The sequence below is a fragment of the Oncorhynchus mykiss genome, chromosome 2 (assembly GCF_057628025.1).
Source record: "Oncorhynchus mykiss isolate SJ-2025 chromosome 2, ASM5762802v1, whole genome shotgun sequence".
NCBI classification, from domain to species: Eukaryota; Metazoa; Chordata; class Actinopteri; order Salmoniformes; family Salmonidae; genus Oncorhynchus; species Oncorhynchus mykiss.
In genome coordinates this window covers 67,189,603-67,212,833 of record NC_143023.1, presented here as the reverse complement: position 1 = coordinate 67,212,833, position 23,231 = coordinate 67,189,603, and the positions used below count along the sequence as shown (strand labels likewise).

The window sequence follows — 23,231 nt, the reverse complement described above, 5'->3', positions numbered from 1 at the left end:
AACCTGTAAACACTCTTCTACCATCAGGACACTTAGTGTGAGGACAACTCTTGAGGATACACCTGGAGGGCAACGGTGAGCATCTACAGGTAAGACTTATTGTCCTAAACATTTACACAGTGTCAATTTGACTCTAATCTAGTCCCAAATTCCTTACCATGAGATTTCAAATATAGATTTTCTGGCTCAAAATGAATGTTTTGTTTCTTGGTTGGATTGATAACTAAATAACCATGTACCTTTTCCCCAAAGTTGACACCGTTTGTATTTGAATGTGCATGAATGTTATCTCAACTGATGGAAGTGAATTGTGACTACCTACCCTGATGCTCTTAGATGTGTTTTAATGGAAATCCTGCAACAGATTCAAGAAATGGCAACTGTCACCATGGTCACCAAGAGCTGAGCACCTGCAACAGACACACGCACACAACCCATCAAAATCCCCTGTGTGCCCACTGTATCTGTGAGCCAATGAGAGAGTGCTAATTAACTCTAGATGGGGGTGAAAAGATCATCATAGAATCTTACAGCGATGCATAGTTTAGGCTAAAATCTCAGACTTGGTTAACACACCATGGCTTTGTGATATGTAAGGACAGATGAAAACACAGTAGGGGGGAAGCAAGACAATTCTCCAGTGTCTGTGTGCTCGCCCAACAAATAAGGGAGATCCACATTTAGACTCCTCATCAGCAGCTGGATGACCTTTTCTTTTTGTGTCAAAGGCACATTATCAATTCTTTGAAAATTAAATGTTTCCATATTTCTCATGAGATGAATAGGAGTCACTTAGATACCTCTTATTTTTCAGAGTGTAAATGCATGGACAATAGATCTGATATACATGTTCAGTGCATTCGGAAGGTATTCAGACCTCTTGACTTTCTCCACAGTTTGTTACGTTACAGCCTTATTCTAAAATGGATCAAATACATGTTTTTCCTCATCAATCAACACACAATACCCATAATGACAAAGCAAAAACAGGTTTTTAGACATTTTAGAAAACACAGTTGAAGTTGGAAGTTTACATACACTTAGGTTGGAGTCATTAAAACTCGTTTTTCAACCATTCCACAAATTTCTTGTTAACAAACTATAGTTTTGGCAAGTCGGTTAGGACATCTACTTTGTGCATGACACAAGTATTTTTTTCAACAATTGTTTACAGACAGGTTATTTCACTTATAATTCACTGTATCTCAATTCCAGTGGGTCAGAAGTTTACATACACTAAGTTGACTGTGCCTTTCAACAGCCTGGAAAACTCCAGAAAATTATGTCTTGGCTTTATAAGCTTCTGATAGGCTGATTGACATCATTTGAATCAATTAGAGGTGTACCTGTGGATGTATTTCAAGGCCGACCTTCAAACTCTGTGTCTCTGCTTGACATCATGGGAAAATCAAAAGAAATCAGCCAAGACCTCATAAAAAAAATTGTAGACCTCCACAAATCTGGTTCATCCTTGGGAGCAATTTCCAAATGCCTGAAGGTACCAGGTTCATCTGTACAAACGCAAGTATAAATGTACGCAAGTATAAACACCATGGGACCACGCAACCGTCATACCGCTCAGGAAGGAGATGCATTCTGTCTCTTAGAGATGAACGTACTTCGGTGCGAAAGTGCAAATCAATCCCAGAACAACAGCTTGTGAAGATGCTGGAGGAAACAGGTTTGACCCGAGTTAAACAATTTAGAGGCAATGCTACCAAATACTAATTAAGTGTATGTCAACTTTTGACCCACTGGGAATGTGATGAAAGAAATAAAAGCTGAAAAAAATCATTCTCTCTCCTATTATTCTAACAGTTCACATTCTTAAAATAAAGTGGTGATCCTAACTGACCTAAAACAGGGAATTTTACTCAGATTAAATGTCAGGAATTATGAAAAACTGAGTTTAAATGTATTTGGCTAAGGTGTATGTAAACTTCCGACTTCAACTGTAAGTTTTCAGACCCTTTGCTACGAGACTCGAATTTGAGCTCAGGTGCATCCTGTTTCCATTGATCATCCTTGAGATGTTTGTACAACTTCATTGGAGTCCACCTGTGGTAAATTCAATTGATTGGACATGATTTGGAAAGGCACACACCTGTCTATATAAGGTCCCACAGTTGACAGTGTAAGAAAAAAAATCAACCTTGAGGTCGAAGGAATTGTCTATAGAGCTCCGAGACAGGATTGTGTTGAGGCACAGATCTGGGGAAGGGTACCAAAACATTTCCACAGCATTGAAGGTCCCCAGAACACAGTGGCCTCCATCATTCTTAAATTAAAGATGTTTGGAACCACCAAGACCCTTCCTAGAGCTGCCGCCCAGCCAAACTGTGCAATCAGGGGAGAAGGGCCTTGGTCAGGGAGGTGACCAAGAACCCGATGGTCACTCTGACAGAGCTCTGTGGAGACGGAAGAACCTTCCAGAAGGACAACCATCTTTGCAGCACTCCACCAATCAGGCCTTCATGGCAGTGTCCAGACGGAAGCCACTCCTCAGTAAAAGGCACATGACAGCCCGCTTGGAGTTTACCAAAAGGCACCTACATGAGAAACAAATTTATCTGGTCTGATGAAACTAAGATTGAACTCTTTATCCTGAATGCATCTAACAGGTCTGATTTTTTTCCGAATGCACTGTGTATTTGTCTTTCTATAATCTTGCATTGTAAAACATTGTCTGTTAGAGTATTACCAGTCCAACAGCATCTGTCTGGTCCAGCATGATAATAGGGAAAGCTCTTAGATCAGGTACAGACGAACATGACATGATCCTGACAGGTTATCCAAGTTTGGCTGTACTTCTGGTTTTCCTACACATCATCTAACAGTAGAACCACCTCTATAAACCGGGAGAAACCTGTGCTTTTTGGTATAATGCCACAGGAGTTGAAGGGCTGCCAGACGAGAATGCCCCAGAATGCCCCAGAATATCCAGCTCATTCTCATCCGGAGCGGATAAAATAGTTTATGACAGGACAGACAGAGGCATTAGTTTTACCATTCACTTTACAATAGTTACAGGTCACGGTTGTGACACGTGGCTGCTCTCCCTGTCCACCGCTCCCTCGGAGGGCACGTTCAAAGTTTTGCCATGGATTAATGGTTAACCGCGTCAAAGGTCAAATCCATTTCCAGAGCCTCAATCCAAGTCTTCCCTGAAGATGCCTGAGTCAGCAGTATTTCTGACAGGGCTGTGGCTGGCGCTGTCAGCAGCCCCGAGCGCTGCAAGTATTCTCTTCGCTGGCTGGGTGGAATAATTCACACTCTGCTAAAAAACAAATCTGATCTATGAACACACTATGGGTTAGACGAAGCAGAGCAGAAGTATCAGGCTGCTCTGTGTGCTCTGATTATTAAACAGGCATCGGCATGCCGTGGGACCTTCCTGATTGATCAAGGCATTGACTTAGACATTCTGGGGGAGGAAGTGAAAAAGGTGGGGCTCAGATGGATGAGCAGATCAGACTGTAAGCACAAGAACATGGTCATCACAAACACATTGACTGCCCACTGTAACTGATGGGGTGGGAAGAAATACCCTGCTGTCCAAATCTGTATGTTCCAATAATGAAGGGTAATTATCAGATGCGATTTTTCAATTACACATTTAGCCTGTTTTTCCAATGTAAACACTGGACTGAATCCAATTTGAGAGCTAATCAAGGATTGTGGATTGTGGAATAACCTGTGAGTCATTAACACCTCATTGTTCTGTTATCGTGACCTTCTTTTATTAGCCCATGTTCAAGGTTTCCTCGTTGATTGGCTGGAGGTTGGACATTGATGAAGGTTGGACAGCTATTACAATGAGCCTGTCCTCCTATAGCTCTGCCCACCAGCCTCCTCTGTTCTACATGGAACAAAGGAGTTGTACCTGGAACCAAAACTAAAAAGGGTTCTTTAAAGGGTTCTCCTATGTGGACAGCTGAAGAAGTCTTTTAGGTACTAGATAGCCCCTTTTCTTCTAAGAGTGTAGAAATGAATGTGTAGATTCATGATTGAATAGGGCTCATAGTGATTAGAGCTGACTAAGCAAACCCAAACAGATATGTAAGAATAATGTAATAACATACATGTTTGCACTGCTGATAGAAGACTGCTGATATTATCCTAAACAAAAAATACATATGACCAAGGGTGATCTTGATGTACCACTCAGTACTATAACATGCATTACATTTGATCCCATGAGAATAGGACACCAGCAACATCTGGATACAGAAAACAACCATCAGTTCACAATAATGAACACTGTAGGGGAATAAGACAGAGCTATCCAGTAGCACACATACAGACAACCGGACACCACCACAGGTCCTTTAGTACAGTATATTGCCTCTCCTCCTCCATATCCACCAGGAGGTCATGGGTTTCACCAACATGGATCCATTATTCAGGGTTCGTCCTGTATATGACCACTATCAATCAACTGTATTATTCAGCAGATGTATCCCCACCATATATGTATAATTCAATAATGTCTCACCACTATCAACCTTTTAGCATACTGACCAGCAGTTGAGATGTATTATTTACTGTCCCATCACCATGACCAAACAAGCTTTTCTGCAAAAGCTATTACTATGGAGCCACACAGACTTTCGCTTACGAGAAATCGTGTGTAATATTCAGTAATATGTAAAGATATGTTGCCATAATACAGGCAGGGAGATCTGTTCCTTTCTAAATTACCATCCAACTGGGGAAGCAGCAGATGTATTTATTTCTCCATTCTAAGCTTTAAACCCCAAAACAGGAGATTCCAGAATAACTTTTACAAGAATTTAGAGGAGACTATCGAAATCCCTCATAGCTAATCATGACACAACATAAAATATTTTGTTACCAGAATCCCTTGGAGTGAGAAATGATGCTATTTTAGCACTAGTCTGGCTCAGTGGGTTAAGTAAAAGATGTGAGACAGTGGAACATAGCAAAGTTCGACAAAAACAAAGTATTCAGCAAAAGCTTCATTAATCAATAGTGAAAATACTAACTTTCTCATCCAGTTCAAAGCTGTATGTTTTCTTGGGGACAGATTTGGCCTTCCTTCCCAGCACACCACGTCACAGTCCCCCTCTGAGGTACAGGTAAACTGCTAGGGTCTAATCTGTGATTAAATATAGCTGGTCTCACAACTGTACAGTCAGTGCTACCAGTAACCCAGTAACTCAGTCTCTATTGCTCATTTAGCTTACAGAACACCATATTATCAGAGGAGAGAGGACCTCTTTCCCTCTGGCGCAAACAGGATAACAGAGTAGAAAAATCTGAAGGCACACACTTATGCATGCGAGTGTCCTTACACAAAGATATGCTAGGAATGGGTTGAATATGTCTGGCCTGGTTATGAGAGTCCTCTTGTTTGGCTGAGTTACATGAGGTTACAGTTACCGTGCGTAGGGACATGACCAGGGCTTGTGACAGAGGCCCTGGTTTTGTAATCATCAACCTGTGATACAACACCTTTGGAATCATTGGGTTGAATAACAGAGTAGTATGCAAAAGTTATGAAAACACAAGAAAACACTGTACCCATAAAAATACAACAAAATGACTGAACAGGAGTGCAAAATGAGACCAATCAATGTCCTTGAGACAGTTTACTGACATATTGCATTGCACTTTGGTACTGTGGCAGTCTACACGTGGCCTAGCTAGCAACCATGAACCTGTGATCATAATCATGTCTCTCTGCCAAGTTTGTATGAACCTGAGGATGGCAATATCATTTGCCCATACTGATATACATGTACATGTAAATAACGACCGGCATTGGACCCATTTTTACTAGTGTTAGGCAGCAGAGTGAGAGGCTGGTTAAAAAGTAATGGTCACATTGGCCTGATAACCCCCCCCCCCCCTCCCGCCCCATCTTTAACCTTTGTATCCTAGCGGAGAATTAATGTGGTGTCTGTGCTAGTGAGTGTCAGTGTGATCTTTCTACCTACAGATCGGGACTGACTGAGCCAACCACTCATCAGACCACTATGACAGCTAAACCATCCATGCAGTAGCTCTCATACTGTACTTCTGGTAACGGCAGGTCAGTGACTTGGTCAGTGGCAACTATTTCAGATGGCAATAATAATGCTGTGTTGAAGGCTGCACTTCACACATCTGTTGTACTCTGGTGTAGATTACTTAAAGGTCGTGAACAGTGAAACCGTGATGTATGACAGGACTGGATGTTGCAATTTCAATTTGTTTGAGTTCTTTGTGTATCAGCAAATTTGCTTGAGGCGATCTTACTGCAGCATCGAGCACACATTGCTTGACGTAGGCAATTCAAAGAACTGTCAGTAAAAGTTGAGCTCCCCGCCCATTCAGACTATTTGCTCCCCTCCCACTCTTTTCAGACTTCCTGATAGTTTGACATGAGAGAAAAAGTACATAAAAATATTATGGGTGATGTTTTGGTCACTCAAAGGCTAATTTACGTGGGAATCAGCTTTAACAACAAGACTGATAATGCCACAAAATGGACATTGTAACGTGTGATAATGATTCATTCAAGTCTTGCTATTGTGAGGCAATAAGTGATGAAACTAAGGTCAAGTTACATGTGTAATAGCACTGAGATCATTGTCTGAGACCACCGTACCTTCTCCGCTATGCAATCAGGTTTCCGAGCTGGTCATGGGTGCACCTCAGCCACGCTCAAGGTCCTAAATGATATCATAACCTCCATCGAAAGGTTAGACAATACTGTGCAGCCATCTTCATCAGCCTGGCCAGGCTTTCGACTCTGTCAATCACCGCATTCTTATCGGCAGACTCAACAGCCTTGGTTTCTCAAATGATTCTCGCCTGGTTCACAAACTTCTTCTCAGATAGAGTTCAGTGTGTCAAATCGGAGGGCCTGTTGTCCGGACCTCTGGCAGTCTCTATGGGGGTGCCACAGGGTTCAAATCTCGGGCCAACTCTTTTATCTGTATACATCAATGATGTCGCTCTTGCTGCTGGTGATTCTCTAATCCACCTCTACGCAGATGACACCATTCTGTATACATCTGGCCCTTTTTTGAATATTGTGTTAACAAACCTCCAGACGAGGTTCAATGCCACACAACACTCCTTCCGTGGCCTCCAACTGCTCTTAAATGCAAGTCAAATCAAATGCATGCTCTTTAACCAATCAATGCCTGCACCTGCCTGCTCGACTAGCATCACTACTCTGGAAGGTTCTGATTTAGAATATGTTGACAACTACAAATACCTAGGTGTCTGGTTACACTGTAAACTCTCCTTCCAGACTCACATTAAGCATCTCCAATCCAAAATTAAATCTAGAATATATCCTATTTCGCAACAAAGCCTCCTTCACTCATGCTGCCAAACATACCCTCGTAAAACTGATTATCCTACCGATCCTTGACTTCGGCGATGTCATTTACAAAATAACACTCTACTCAGCAAATTGGATGCAGTCTATCACAGTGCCATCCGTTTTGTTACCAAAGCCCCATATAGTACCCACCACTGCGACCTGTATGCTCTCGTTGGCTGGCCCTGGCATCATATTCATTGCGAAACCCACTGGCTCCAGGTCATCTATAAATCTTTGCTAGGTAAAACTTCGCCTTATCTCAGCTCCCTGGTCAGGATAGCAGCACCCACCCGTAGCACTCGCTCCAGCAGGTATATATCATTGGTAATCCCCAAAGCCAACTCCTCCTTTGGCCGCCTTTCCTTCCAGTTCTCTGATGCCAATGACTGGAACGAATTGCAAAAATCACTGAAGTTGGAGACATACAGTATCTTATTCGATATTATGTTCTATTTATTGCCTTACCTCCCTAATCTTACTACATTTGCACACACTGTATATAGACTTTTCTATTGTTTTTTGACTGTACATTTGTTTATCCCATTTGTAACTCTGTGTTGTTTGTGTCGCACTGCTTTACTTTATCTTGGCCAGGTTGCAGTTGTAAATGATAAATTGTTCTCAACTGGCTTACCTGGTTAAATAAAGGTGAAATCACAACACCTGTTTAAACGGGATGGGCAGATATAAGAACAAATTGATATTATCATATCTATTACTGTATCTTACCATAGATGCTTGAGAAGAGCCTGTCAGCCTAAGGTTGGAGATGGACTCCCCAGTGAAGAGTGGGACTGTGCAGTACCGACAGAAGTTTACGGTGGGCCCCCCTGATGGAGGCTACGGATGGTTCATCCTGCTGGCATGCTTCCTGGTGTTTGGGCTGACCTTTGGAGTGATCAAGGCCTTCGGAGTGTTCTACATGGAGATCCACGGCTACTTTGAGGCCACAGCAACAGGAACCTCCTGGATTACATCCATTGCTGTGGCAACCATACACTGTGGAGGTGAGAACCTTGATCGAAGGCAATTAAAACATGATTTTCCTTTAATTGTCCTTAACTTGTCCAATGAAATCGGACTTTCTTTAAAGTGAAATCTGAGTGAGTTAAACTAGTATTATTCAAGGCAAACATGGATCTAAATATAGGCTCCAACCCTTCTGGACATTTCTTTGACTATTACTACTATACTAATTTCTACTACATGTTTATGTCAGTTTATGTTTATGACATCATAACCGTCATCGATAAAAGACAGTACTGTGCAGCCGTCTTCATCGACCTGGCCAAGGCTGTCAACTCTGTCAATCATTGTATTCTTATCAGCAGACTCAAAAGCCTTGGTTTGTCTAATGACTGGCTCGCGTGGTTCACTAACTACTTGTTAGATAGAGTTCAGTGTGTCAAATCAGAGGGCCTGTTGTCCGGACCTCTGGCAGTCTTTATGGGGGTGCCACAGGGTTCAATTCTTGGGCATATTCTTTACATAATACATATTCTTTACATAATTCTTTACATATTCATTGCCAAACCCACTGGCTCCAGGTCATCTATAAGTCTTTGCTTGGTAAAGCTCCACCTTATCTCAGCTCACTGGTCACCATAGCAACACCCACCCATAGCACGCGCTCCAGCAGGTATATTTCACTGGTCATCCCTAAAGCCAACACCTCCTTTGGCTGCCTTTCCTTCTAATTCTCTGCTGCCAATGACTGGAACGAATTGCAAAAACCACTGAAGTTGGAGACATAACTCCCTCACTAACTTCAAGCGTCAGCTGTCAGAGCAGCTTACTGATCGCTGCAACTGTACACAGCCCACCTGTAAATAGCCCATCCAACCAACTACCTACCTCATCCCCATATTTGTTTTTGTTTTTCTGCTCTTTTGTACACCAGTAGTTCTACTTGCACATCCTCATCTGCACATATATCCCTGCAGTGTTTAATTGCTAAATTGTAATTACTTTGCCACAATTGGCCTATTTATTGCCTTACCTCCTTCCTACATTTGCACATACTGTATACGGATTTTTCTATTGAGTTATTGACTGTACGTCTGTTTAGCCCATTTGTAACTCTGTGTTGTTTTTGTTGCACTGCTTTGCTTTATCTTGGCCAAGTCGCAGTTGTAATGAGAACTTCTCAACTGGCCTACCTGGTTAAATAAAGGTTAAATAAATATGTAAACATTTCATGTCAGTCTTCTGCGATATTAGCCACCAGGTGTCAGTATAGAGTTGTAAGCAGCTGACAGCTTTAGCCAGGGTGATGTAGGGACACCTACAGTACCAGTCAAAAGTTTGGACACACCTACTCATTCAAGGGTTTTTCTTTATTTTACTGTTTTCTACATTGTATAATAATAGTGTAGACATCACAACTGAAATAACACGTATGCAATCATGTAGTAACCAAAGAAGTGTTAAACAAATCAAAATATATTTTATATTTGAGATTCTTCAAATAGCCACCCATTGCATTGATGACAGCATTGCACTCTCTTGGCATTCTCTCAACCAGCTTCCCCTGGAATGTTTTTCCAACAGTCTTGAAGGAGTTCCCACATATGCTGAGCACTTGTTGGCTGCTTTTCCTTCACTCTGTCCTCCGACTCATCCCAAACCATCTCAATTTGGTTGAGGTTGGGGGATTGTGGTGGCCAGGTCATCTGATGCAGCACTCCATCACTCTCCTTTTTGGTTAAAAAGCCCAATGTAGAAAATAGTAAAAATAAAGAAAAACCCTTGAATGAGTAGGTGTTCTAAAACTTTTGACCGGTAGTGTAAATATAACTAGGAATAAAGTGACAGATAATTAACAGTACTAGCAGCGTATATAACGAGTCAAAAAAGTTATTGCAAAAAGCGTCAGTGCAGATAGTCAGGGTAGCTATTTGATTAACTATTTAGCAGTCTTATGTATGTTCAGGGTCCTGTTTGATTCCAGACTTCGGTACAGTTTGCCAAACAGTAACAGAGAGAACGGTCTATGACTTGGGTGGCTGGAGTCGTTGACCATTTTTAGGGACTTCCTCTGACACCGCATGGTATAAAAGTCCTGAATGCCAGGGAGCTTGGACCCCGTGATGTATTGGGCCATCTGCATTACCCTCTATAGCACCTTGCGGTAGGATACCAAGCTGTTGCCATACCATGTGGTGATGCAGCCAGTCAAGATGCTCTCAATGGTGCAGCTGTATAACTTTTTGAGGATCTGAGGGCCCATGCCAAACATTTTCCTCATCCTGAGTGGGAAGAGGAGTTGTCATGCCCTCTTCACAATTGTGTTGGTGTGTTTGAACCACGATAGATCCTTAGTGATGTGGAAATTGAAGCTCTCAACCCGCTCCATTGCACCCCTGTTGATGTGAATGGGGGCATGCTCAGCCCTCCATTTCCTGTGCCCACAATCAACTCCTTTGTTTTGCTGACGTTGAGGGAGAGGTTGTTGTCCTGGCACCACACTGCCAGGTCTCTGACCTCCTTCCTATAGGCTGTCTCATCGTCGTCGGTGATCAGGCCTACCACCGTAGTGTCGTCGGGCAAACTTAATAATGGTGTTGGAGTCATGCTTGGACACACAGTTGTGGGGTAACAGTCAGTACAGGAGGGGATTAAGAATGCACCCTTAAGAGGTCCCCGTATTGAGGGTCAGCGTGGCGGATAAGTTGCTGCCTACCCTCACCACCTGGGGTTATCCTGTCAGGAAGTCCATGATCCAGTTGCAGAGGGAGGTTTTCAGTCCCAGGGTCCTTAGCTTAGTAATGAGCTTGGAAGGCACTATGGTGTTGAATGTTGAGCTGGATAAGGACATTTTCAACAGACCCAACAATCTGTGTTAATCAAACTAGTTCGTTTTGAAATAGAGTACAAAATGGTTTGTTCTTTTTTAACGTTACTTTGAAATGCCGGCATGATGCTCTGACTAAGTTATGATCAGAAACAGAGTAAAAATGAAATTGTCTAGACGTAGGAATATGTCAGTGAGGTTAAAATCCCTGACCAGGTTGCTAAATGCCACCGACACGGGTGTGAAAGCCATTTGAGATTGGTGGCCAAAGTTAATAAAATGGCATTCATATCCGCACGTATGATCAGAGAAAAACCTGTAATATTTGACATCAACACGGTTAGATTTTTTAAAAAAATAAACAATTACAAAATTAAAAGTAGGCTCATACTGGGTTGGAGCATATACTGATGTGAAAGTCATTTTCCTACCTAAGATTGCAGTTTTGTTACATGATATATGATTTTCTACCGTCAGCGCTACCATATTTTCCCAGAACAGTCCATGTTAAACTACGTCTCATGACAACAAGGGAGCCACGAGTTTTGGGATCTACAGAGGATGACACTGCAACATAATGCCTTTTTGCAAAACTTTGGGCATCAGATTATTTTAGGTGCGACTCTTGAATAAATATAACATAAACGTTATGTCTACAAAAGGAATCTAAGCAGGCCCCTCGTTTATTTTGGCCATTCATCCCATTAACATTCCATCTTGCTAGCTGTAGTGTTGTTAAGTGATATATTAGAAAGTAATCTTGTGCATGAAATTTTAAGAAAAAGCAAAAATAAATTGCCTAGTCGCCAGACCCCCACTCTAGAAGAACAATGTTTTGCTGAAGCTCACCACTCTCATTTCTGACCTGAGTTTTTGGAGTGTGTAATTGATGCCACCTCAGTCAAAGAGTAAAAACCACAAGAAAACAAATCTATAAGAGAAATGGAGTGTACATGAAGAGCACGAAGATGTGTTGATGAGAAACGGATAAATGAATCAAACTAGTTGCAATCAGATGAGAGCACAGACTAACAGGATTACAATAGAATATGGAAATGTAATCAGCACTGTAAACTTCACATCAGTTGAGAACTCTTGGCTGCATACGTCTTTCACAAAGTGTTGATGCTGAGTCTGTCTGTCTGTCCTGTGTTTCCTTGTCTAGCCCCCATGGCGTCTGCTCTGAGTGCTCGCTACAGCCACCGGGCCGTGGTGATGATAGGGGGTCTACTGAGCTGTGTGGGGATGGTGGCTGGGGCTTACGCACAGAACCTGGTTCAACTTTACATCACTGTTGGGCTCCTAACCGGTAAGTACAAACACACATAGATCAGGTATGCAAATTATTTAGGACCCAAAAAGTGATAAAACATTTTTTCCCTTTTTTTTTTTTTTTTGTTGTTGTGAATAACAAGTAGATAATACGCATTTAATTAATCTCAAAACTCCTTACTTTCTAAACCGCAATAGATAGAGAAAATAGTGTCCTAGGGCAGGGGGAGTTGGGCTCTTTGGTCTGCGCTTAAGGTTTATCATGACATGTAATGTTAATCTCAGTCTCCCCAGACAGGAATACATAGAACATGGTAATTAACATTATTTATAATTTTCTTGCCAAATTTCATTTTCTCAGATTCGTTATTCCAGGTCTGGGATTTTTCCCAATTTTTTTCTGTTTTTCACTCTCAACAACACACTTTTTAAAGATGGAAAAATAACCACATTTGATATTATAAGGCCACAAGAATGTTTACACTAAATCAGGAGACTACTTTTGAGGTCTGGGGAAAATCATATTTTTTGGGGGGGTAAAGGTGAAGATGACCTTTAATTCAACTGTGCACCAGCTAGAGACCATTGAGTTTGGAGCTAGCGGTTCTTGTAGCGGTGTTTCATGTGATGGGAAGAGTTTGCAAAACAAATGCCCACCCGATGATACAAATACTCATGATATCATTCTGCTAGGTAGGCCTAGTCAACATTTCATTGAGAAGGTTTTCGGGGAAAGCATTTTTAGAAATGACTGTTTAGGCATGCTAACTGGCTACACAACATCACACAGGCGCATTGAAACAGACATTACTTCTTCAGAAAGTTTAAGGAAATACGAATCATTGATGCATTCTGTTCATGATTTATGAGAATTGACTGCAATTTAACTATGTTTCTAATAAGTTCAACCCCCCAATCCCAATCTTTCCTTAAATTCATTATTTCTCCAGTCCCACACACAGTGCTGTGGTCTTTACTTGCCCTGTAGGTTTTGGTTATGCCCTGACCTGGACCCCTACAGTGACCATGGTAGGCTGGTATTTTGAGAAGAGGAGGCCCATGGCCAACGCCTTGGCCAGCGCAGGAGAGTGCATCATCACCTTCCTGTTTACTCCACTGTTCCAGCTGCTGGTGGACCACTACTCCTGGAGGGGGGCCATGTTGGTGCTGGGGGGCCTGCAGCTCAACCTGTGTGTTTGTGGGATGTTACTGCGTCCCCTGAACACCCCCACTAAGCTGCCTCCCAAGGAGGTCAGAGAGGAGGAAGGAGACTTGACGTTGGATGCCTTGCCCCAGACTAAATCCAGCTCGGAGGGGACAGTGGAGCGGACAGGCAAGGCCCAAGCCCAGAAGGCCAGAAAGGCTGAGCTATGGAGCAAAGTCCTGCGCTATGTGGACTACACACTCATCACCAACCCCCGCTTCATGGTCTACTCCATGTTCGGGGTGTTTGCTGCTTTGGGCTTTTTTGCTCCGGCCCTCTTCCTTGTGCCCTATGCCCGGAGCCAGGGAGTGGATGAGTATCAGGCGACTGCCCTCATGTCCATCTCAGCAGTTCTGGACCTGACGGGCCGGGTGTTCTTCGGCTGGGTGGCCAACCTGCATCTAGTGGAGATGGTGCAGCAGCTGACTGCCACTGTGATCTTGCTGGGTATAGTCCTGCTGCTGTGTCCCCTCGCCTCCTCCTTCCTTGAACTGGCTGCCTTCAGTTCAGCCTATGGCCTGGTGTACGGGGCCACCGTCTCCATCCACATCACCGTGCTGGCTGAGGTGGTTGGCGTGCAGCGGCTGGGGAGTGCCCTCGGCTTCTTCATGCTCATCCGCAGCAGCGGTGGCCTCCTGGGGCCGCCCATCGCAGGTGAGCTCATCTGTCATTAGCTCAAGGGTATTCTCTATGACCTTGTCTCTGGTTGTGCAATTCCAAAAGGCATTTGCTTATAGAAAATGTAATCTTAAGTTATGAACCGTGTGATTACTGTAACCATGTTCTGGTTTTAATTGAACATAACTTGTAGCTAACCATTGAGGGATTTGAGCTCTTCCTTCGAATGGTCATCCTCCAGTAGATGATGGCTTTTACTAACATTCATATACAGAGATCCTATATTCAGAGACGGTCCACAAATATACAGTGGGGAGAACAAGTATTTGATACACTGCCGATTTTGCAGGTTTTCCTACTTACAAAGCATGTAGAGGTCTGTAATTTGTATCATAGGTACACTTCAACTGTGAGAGACAGAATCTAAAACAAAAATCCAGAAAATCACATTCTATGATTTTTAAGTAATTAATTAGCATTTTATTGCATGACATAAGTATTTGATACATCAGAAAAGTAGAACTTAATATTTGGTACAGAAACCTTTCTTTGCAATTACAGAGATCATATGTTTCCTGTAGTTCTTGACCAGGTTTGCACACACTGCAGTAGGGATTTTGGTCCACTCCTCCATACAGACCTTCTCCAGATCCTTTAGGTTTTGGGGCTGTCGCTGGGCAATACGGACTTTCAGCTCCCTCCAAAGATTTTCTTTTGAGTTCAGGTCTGGAGACTGGCTAGGCCACTCCAGGACCTTGAGATGCTGTTGCCCTGGCTGTGTGTTTTGGGTCGTTGTCATGCTGGAAGACCCAGCCACAACCCCTCTTCAATGTTCTTACTGAGGGAAGAAGGTTGTTGGCCAAGATCTCGCGATACATGGCCCCATCCATCCTCCCCTCAACATGGTGCAGTCGTCCTGTCCCCTTTGCAGAAAAGCATCCCCAAATAATTATGTTTCCACCTCCATGCTTCACGGTTGGGATGGTGTTCTTGGGGTTGTACTCATCCTTCTTCTTCCTCCAAACACGGCGAGTGGAGTTTAGACCAAAAAGCTATATTTTTGTCTCATCAGACCACATGACCTCCCTCCCATTCCTCCTCTGGATCATCCAGATGGTCATTGGCAAACTTCAGACAGGCCTGGACATGCGCTGGCTTGAGCAGGGGGACCTTGCGTGGGCTGCAGGATTTTAATCCTTGATGGCGTAGTGTGTAACTAATGTTTTTTTTAGACTGTGGTCCCAGCGCTCTTCAGGTCATTGACCAGGTCCTGCCGTGTAGATCTGGGCTGATCCCTCACCTTCCTCATGATCATTGATGCCCCACGAGGTGAGATCTTGCATGGAGCCCCAGACCGAGGGTGATTGACCGTCATCTTGAACTTCTTCCATTTTCTAATAATTGTGCCAACAGTTGTTGCCTTCTCACCAAGCTGCTTGCCTATTGTCCTGTAGCCCATCCCAGCCTTGTGCAGGTCTACAATTGTATCCCTTATGTCCTTACACAGCTCTCTGGTCTTGGCCATTGTGGAAAGGTTGGAGTCTGTTTGATTGAGTGTGTGGACAAGTGTCTTTTATACAGGTAACGAGTTCAAACAGGTGCAGATAATACAGGTAAGGAGTGGAGAACGGGAGGGATTCCTAAAGATAAACTAACAGGTCTGTGAGAGCCGGACTTCTTACTGTTTGGTAGGTGATCAAATACTTATGTCATGCAATAAAATGCAAATTAATTACTTTAAAATCATACAATGTGATTTTCTGGATTTTTTTTAGATTCCGTCTCTCACAGTTGAAGTGTACCTATGATAAAAATTACAGACCTCTACATGCTTTGTAAGTAGGAAAACCTGCAAAATCAGCAGTGTGTCAAATACTTGTTCTCCCCACTGTATATCATTGTGCTTTACAGTTAATTTCATGGGCCATTGACCCCATAATAAATGTATTTCTCTGGGATGGGTTTCCTCTCCATTGACTTCCTCTTCTAGCACACACACTCCACTCCAGCTCTTTGTCTGAATGTAAAATAATGTTTCACAGATCATGATTCTTCAAAGACCTTGTGAACAACTGCATGCACAGCATTGGGTAAAAATATAAATAGCAAAGGTACTCTTAAACGTTAACTCTGTTGGATCACAAACCAAAAACACACAATACAACATAGTGGAAGAATACCAACAGTATAATAGACGTGCCCCACTGCCTTCAGAAAGGCTCTGATAACCATAGCATTTGGGGTTGATTACTAAGGTGGTTATATTTTGCCCCTCTGGTCTAAACAATAGCAGTAAATATAGGCTACCAAATCAGGTCTTGGCTTAGCACCACACAGTTTGGGGCATGCCAGAAAGTGTTTTACCTCAGAGCACCTTCAACACTACATCAGGTGGAAAAACCTCTTATGTCAAACTCTGGCCCGGTCACCAAAGAAAAAACATGACTTTAATTGTGGCTATAGCTATTCCAGGAGACAATTAACTGAGTTTATCATTTTCCTGTCAGTAATAGAGAAGAGACGTGAGTTGTTGAAGTTGGAGAGGCTGGATTTCAGGAGGAAGGAATGTAGTTCTCACTGTATCATAACGATCCGTGTAATTGCTTTGTAAATTAATGTAGGCCTGATCCAGTTTGTAAGGGGGAACCATATTGTTTCTCGGACAGATTTCAGTTCCACCCAGTTGCCGGAAGTCCTTTCTCTCTCTCTTTCTCCATTACTCCTTCCTCTGATTAAACACTACTGCTGAGAGAGAGGGGGGGGGGGGGCTTAGCAGAGAGACTACAGCCCAGGGATCATTATCAACACAATTAAATTCTGTTTCAAGTTCATTTACAAGGCTATTAAGATACAGAAAATGTAGCTAAATCAAAGTGTTATGTTGATTATCCCTTCTCTTATGTTCCGGGGAAATTTGACCTGGAACAGAGTTTGAAATCACTAAAATACTATTTTAAGTAATTTTTCCACCAAATCAAACCACATTTTATTTGTCACATACACATGGTTTGCAGATGTTAATGCGAGTGTAGCGAAATGCTTGTGCTTCTACTCCCTCTGCTGTTTCCTGAAGTCCACGATCATCTCCTTTGTTTTGTTGATGTTGAGTGTGAGGTTATTTACCTGACACCAAACTCCGAGGGCCCTCACCTCCTCCCTGTAGGCCGCCTCGTCGTTGTTGGTAATCAAGCCTACCACTGTAGTGTTGTCTGCAAACTTGATGATTGAGTTGGAGGCTTGCATGGCCATGCAGTCATGGGTGAACAGGGAGTACAGGAGAGGGCTGAGAACGCACCGTTGTGGGGCCCCAATTTTGAGGATCAGCGGGGTGGAGATGTTGTATCCTACCCTCACCACCTGGGGGCGGCCCGTCAGGAAGTCCAGGACCCAGTTGCACAGGGCGGGGTCGAGACCCTGGGTCTCGAGCTTAATGACGAGTTTGGAGGGTACTATTGTGTTAAATGCTGAGCTGGAGTCGATGAACAGCATTCTTACATTTTTAAAAAATTTTATTATTTCACCTTTATTTAACCAGGTAGGCAATTGCGACCTGGCCAAGATAAAGTAAAGCAGTTCGACACATTCAACAACACAGAGTTACACATGGAGTAACACAAACATACAGTCAATAATACAGTAGAAAAATAAGTCTATGTACAGTGTGAGCAAATGAGGTGAAATAAGGGAGGTAAAGGCAAAAAAAGGCCATGGTGGCGAAGTACAGTGCCTTGCGAAAGTATTCGGCCCCCTTGAACTTTGCGACCTTTCGCCACATTTCAGGCTTCAAACATAAAGATATAAAACTGTATTTTTTTGTGAAGAATCAACAACAATCATGAAGTGGAACGACATTTCTTGGATATTTCAAACTTTTTTAACAAATCAAAAACTGAAAAATTGGGCGTGCAAAATTATTCAGCCCCCTTAAATTAATACTTTGTAGCGCCACCTTTTGCTGCAATTACAGCTGTAAGTCGCTTGGGGTATGTCTCTATCAGTTTTGCACATCGAGAGACTGACATTTTTTCCCATTCCTTCTTGCAAAACAGCTCGAGCTCAGTGAGGTTGGATGGAGAGCATTTGTGAACAGCAGTTTTCAGTTCTTTCCACAGATTCTCGATTGGATTCAGGTCTGGACTTTGACTTGGCCATTCTAACACCTGGATATGTTCATTTTTGAACCATTCCATTGTAGATTTTGCTTTATGTTTTGGATCATTGTCTTGTTGGAAGACAAATCTCCGTCCCAGTCTCAGGTCTTTTGCAGACTCCATCAGGTTTTCTTCCAGAATGGTCCTGTATTTGGCTCCATCCATCTTCCCATCAATTTTAACCATCTTCCCTGTCCCTGCTGAAGAAAAGCAGGCCCAAACCATGATGCTGCCACCACCATGTTTGACAGTGGGGATGGTGTGTTCAGCTGTGTTGCTTTTACGCCAAACATAGCGTTTTGGATTGTTGCCAAAAAGTTCAATTTTGGTTTCATCTGACCAGAGCACCTTCTTCCATATGTTTGGTGTGTCTCCCAGGTGGCTTGTGGCAAACTTTAAACAACACTTTTTATGGATATCTTTAAGAAATGGCTTTCTTCTTGCCACTCTTCCATAAAGGCCAGATTTGTGCAATATAAGACTGATTGTTGTCCTATGGACAGAGTCTCCCACCTCAGCTGTAGATCTCTGCAGTTCATCCAGAGTGATCATGGGCCTCTTGGCTGCATCTCTGATCAGTCTTCTCCTTGTATGAGCTGAACGTTTAGAGGGACGGCCAGGTCTTGGTAGATTTGCAGTGGTCTGATACTCCTTCCATTTCAATATTATCGCTTGCACAGTGCTCCTTGGGATGTTTAAAGCTTGGGAAATCTTTTTGTATCCAAATCCGGCTTTAAACTTCTTCACAACAGTATCTCGGACCTGCCTGGTGTGTTCCTTGTTCTTCATGATGCTCTCTGCGCTTTTAACGGACCTCTGAGACTATCACAGTGCAGGTGCATTTATACGGAGACTTGATTACACACAGGTGGATTGTATTTATCATCATTAGTCATTTAGGTCAACATTGGATCATGCAGAGATCCTCACTGAACTTCTGGAGAGAGTTTGCTGCACTGAAAGTAAAGGGGCTGAATAATTTTGCACGCCCAATTTTTCAGTTTTTGATTTGTTAAAAAAGTTTGAAATATTCAATGAATGTCGTTCCACTTCATGATTGTGTCGCACTTGTTGTTGATTCTTCACAAAAAAATACAGTTTTATATCTTTATGTTTGAAGCCTGAAATGTGGCAAAAGGTCGCAAAGTTCAAGGGGGCCGAATACTTTCGCAAGGCACTGTATATATATATATATTTATATATATATATATATATATATATATATATATATATATATATATATATATATACAGTATGTATATTTCTCTATGATGCTCAGAGGTTGAGCAACACAGATTTGAATTTGACCCACAAGTTTACCTTAGTGTACATAACATTTGAGCAGTGTGTCCTAGAAACAAGCTTCTTTCTGAGCAGGAATGTTGCAACCATGCTGATCACATAGATATATGTTTGATTTCCCTATGATGCTCAGAAGCTCAGCAACACTGATCTGAATCCAATTTTCAAGTCAATTTGACCTTGACCTTTGTGCTAGAGACTAACGGTCTTATGTGCAGTAAAGATATATCCATGATGATCATAAGTATGTTTCCCTGTGATATTCAAAGGCCGAGGGACAGAAATTACATAGATGTCATAAAATTTTATAATTTGATTAATTTATGACTTTGGCACAGTAATCAAATATGTAGGAAAAATAATTGAACAGCTGGTCTATCAACTCAGGGAAAAAAAGCATATGAAAAAGGACATTCTAAGCTACCGGAAAATACATTTTAGGAGATTAAAATCATACATTTATGAGCTTGATGTACTTACTGTACGGGTCAAATTGACCCGGAACATGAACGGTGTAGGCCGAATCGAACATAAAGGAAGGGTTAAAAGCAAGAAATGCGTTGGCCTGTGGTGTTCTTAAACAGCTTAGTGTGTGGCAATAGAAAGCAATCCTTAGTGAGGGGAACACATTCCTTATATCCCATAATTACGGAAGATGACAATACATGCATGGACATGGTAATAATTGAGTCCCATCTTTCATTCACCCAGGATTCCTTATAGACAAGATGAGTGACTATGGGACAGGCTTCCTCATGGCAGGCGTGGCCCTCCTCATCTCTGCCCTCTTTCTGCTCCTGCTGCACCAGATGAATCGCAGGGCTCAGGGGTCAGCCAGGACGGGACATGTATGATTCGCCTATGGACAGGCAGAAGGGGGAGGAGCTGTGGAAGTGGACGGTATAGCACAGCAAAAAGGACTGTACAGACTGGGAGTACGAGGATGGAGAACAGACAAGGACCTCCACAGAATAGTGACAATCACATTCCTTCTTCTGAAGATTTATCATCTAAACTGTTTCTGCAGAAACTAGTGCCTTATTCACTCACACAACACTGGCAGACACCTCTTTTCTTCACAGAGTTTAAATGAGCTAATAAGGAAAACTCTACCAGATGGCCTCAAGTATCACAACAACTATGCAGTGATTCACTTTTGACTCATTACAAAACATAAAATGTGATAATGACCAAAAATGTGCAATCCTCCACAACAATGCTTTGTAGGACATGTGTAGTGCTTCTGATATGACTCATTCAAATAGCTGGGACAAGTTTGATAACACTTACTCCCTCTAGTGGAGCTTAGAGGTATTTTAAAGTAGAGTCTATGGCTAAACTCAGTGGGGATCATGTCTGAATATATTTATTGCTGGAGCTGGCACTAAGTCAAATTAGTTAGATAATGAGTTTAGCTGTTGTAAATAGTTTAGTGGATCAGTAGTAATAGGGGGAATAACCTTTGCAGTAGTAAATGGTAAAATCTACAGCTGAACAAACATGCACATACACATTAACTCATTGTCATCCTCCCAACATGAGACATTTAAGGGGAAATTAGATTGTGTACTGTGAAACATTGCTCACAAAGGCAACAAATTGAGTGCTTTCCATTTACTCTGCTCTACAATGTTTTTTGCAAAATATACATCCAAGATAAGTAAACTCCACAAAACTGCAATAACACAGGCACTCTGATAAAAATCTTACCGCTGGACTAATACAAATACGCCTAAATAAAGTAGTCACCTTCCATAAACCTGGAATAATAAACTAGAAACGGAGGTTTAGCTAAAGCCAGCTGTTCCATAAACACTTGCTTGGGAATCTCCCACCACATGCAAACAAACACACACATGCACGCACGTACAAAGGCATACCGTCACATACACATGCACGCACACACACACCAGGACCCTTTGGGTGCGTGAAATGGCCGACTGCCAAGTGATAGAGCCCACCTATTATCTTTTACAGAAGACTACCAGATCAAATAAACAAATTACCACAGCATTTCCATCCCATGGAACTAAAACTCCTATTCTCTGTTGTAAGTGTCTGTTTCATCTTTTGATCACTTTCCAGTATAAACTATCTAAACCCACATCTCCCTTTCTTGTTTGAGCATATTGTATGCATTGTAAAAATACATGTTGATACTGTATCAGGCAAACATTCTTCAAGGTCCCACATGTGAAAACTGTTCTGAACATCATATTTCCTCATTCAACTACACAAGCCCTCAGTGCTGTTCTGGAAGAAATGGTACAGTAGGCTCATACGGCAAATTAAGATAACTGTGGGAATCCGCTTGAATGCATACAGCCGCTGAAAGGTATAGCGTGACACATATGCTTAAGTTATGATGAAGGGATGGTAAAAAGTAGGACAAATAAAGGCCTCCTGCCTTGTCATTACAGGGAGAGAGGAGAGAATGATACCTTGGGAAAGTGGGACATGGGACCTCAGGTGACCTCAGTCTTCAACTCTTATAAAGCAGGAAGACCGAGTCCTTTGGAGTCCTGAAGAACTCAATAGGATCTCCGATCCATCTCCCCTCCCATTCCCCCAAGTCCCTACCACATCCCCAACCCTAATCAACCCCCCTTCACTTTGACCTCACTGTTGGACTCCAGGGAAGAATGTCGCTATAGTAACTACAAGTTTAAATGTTTGCTTTGACCATGCTTTCAGGGGTCACATTGTGGAATTTCGGGCAGCTACCTGAGTTCAAAGGGCCCCCGGCTGTAGCTGTAGGGTGAGGGTAGAGAGGGACAGCTGGAGGCAGAGAGAGAGAGAGAGGGGGGGGAGAAGTAAGAACCAGACAGAGAAGTTGGTAAGGAGATGAAAGGGAAATGATGGAGTGGAAAAAGGTGCACAGAAAGGGAGGAAGGTTAATAAGGTGGAGGGTGAAAATGGTAGGTAGAGGCCTAGGTTAAAGGGGGGAAAGGATACTCCTCCAGCCCAGTGTGGATGGCTCCCTCTCTCCCTGGGGGTGGAAGAGCGGCACTGATTGGGGGAGGTCATGGGGAAATGTTCCTAATGAGTTGTGATTGGGCCAGCTGCAGGGGGTTAGGATAACGAGCTACAAGCACAAAGACCCTCCCAGATGAGCAGTTTAAAACCAGTTATAGTGTCGTTCATTTCGTCTTTCTTCTAAACAAAGTTGTAAAAATTCTAAAATGCTAAAGTTCAAAATCCTAGACTCAAAGTGAATAAAGACTGAAAACTAAACAATCTTGAAAGCCAAGATGAAAAAATATTATTTTCCTATTTTGTTGCATTACAACCTGTAATTTAAATTGATTTTCATTTGGATTTCATGTAATGGACATACACAAAATAGTCCAAATTGTTGAAGTGATATGAAAAAAAGAACTTGTTTAAAAAAAGTAAAAAATGAAAAGTTCAATTACCTCTAGAAGTCACATAATTAGTTAAATAAAGCCCACGTGTGCAATCTAAGTGCCACATGGTGTCAGTATATATACACATGTTCTGAAAGAGTCCCAGAGTCTGCAACACCACTAAGCAAAGGGCACCACCAAGCAA

General features: G+C 42.4%; 1 protein-coding gene across 1 annotated transcript; it reads left to right on the top strand.

Moving 5' to 3' along the window:
• si:dkey-246g23.4 (monocarboxylate transporter 2) lies at positions 1–21,785 on the top strand. Its single transcript, XM_021569630.3, has 6 exons — positions 1–89; positions 5,963–6,055; positions 8,074–8,346; positions 12,298–12,441; positions 13,393–14,262; positions 20,391–21,785. The coding sequence occupies exons 3-6, from the start codon at positions 8,109–8,111 to the stop codon at positions 20,531–20,533; spliced, it is 1,395 nt and encodes a 464-aa protein (XP_021425305.3). The 5' UTR covers positions 1–89; positions 5,963–6,055; positions 8,074–8,108; the 3' UTR covers positions 20,534–21,785.
• The last annotated feature ends 1,446 nt before the right edge of the window (positions 21,786–23,231 follow it).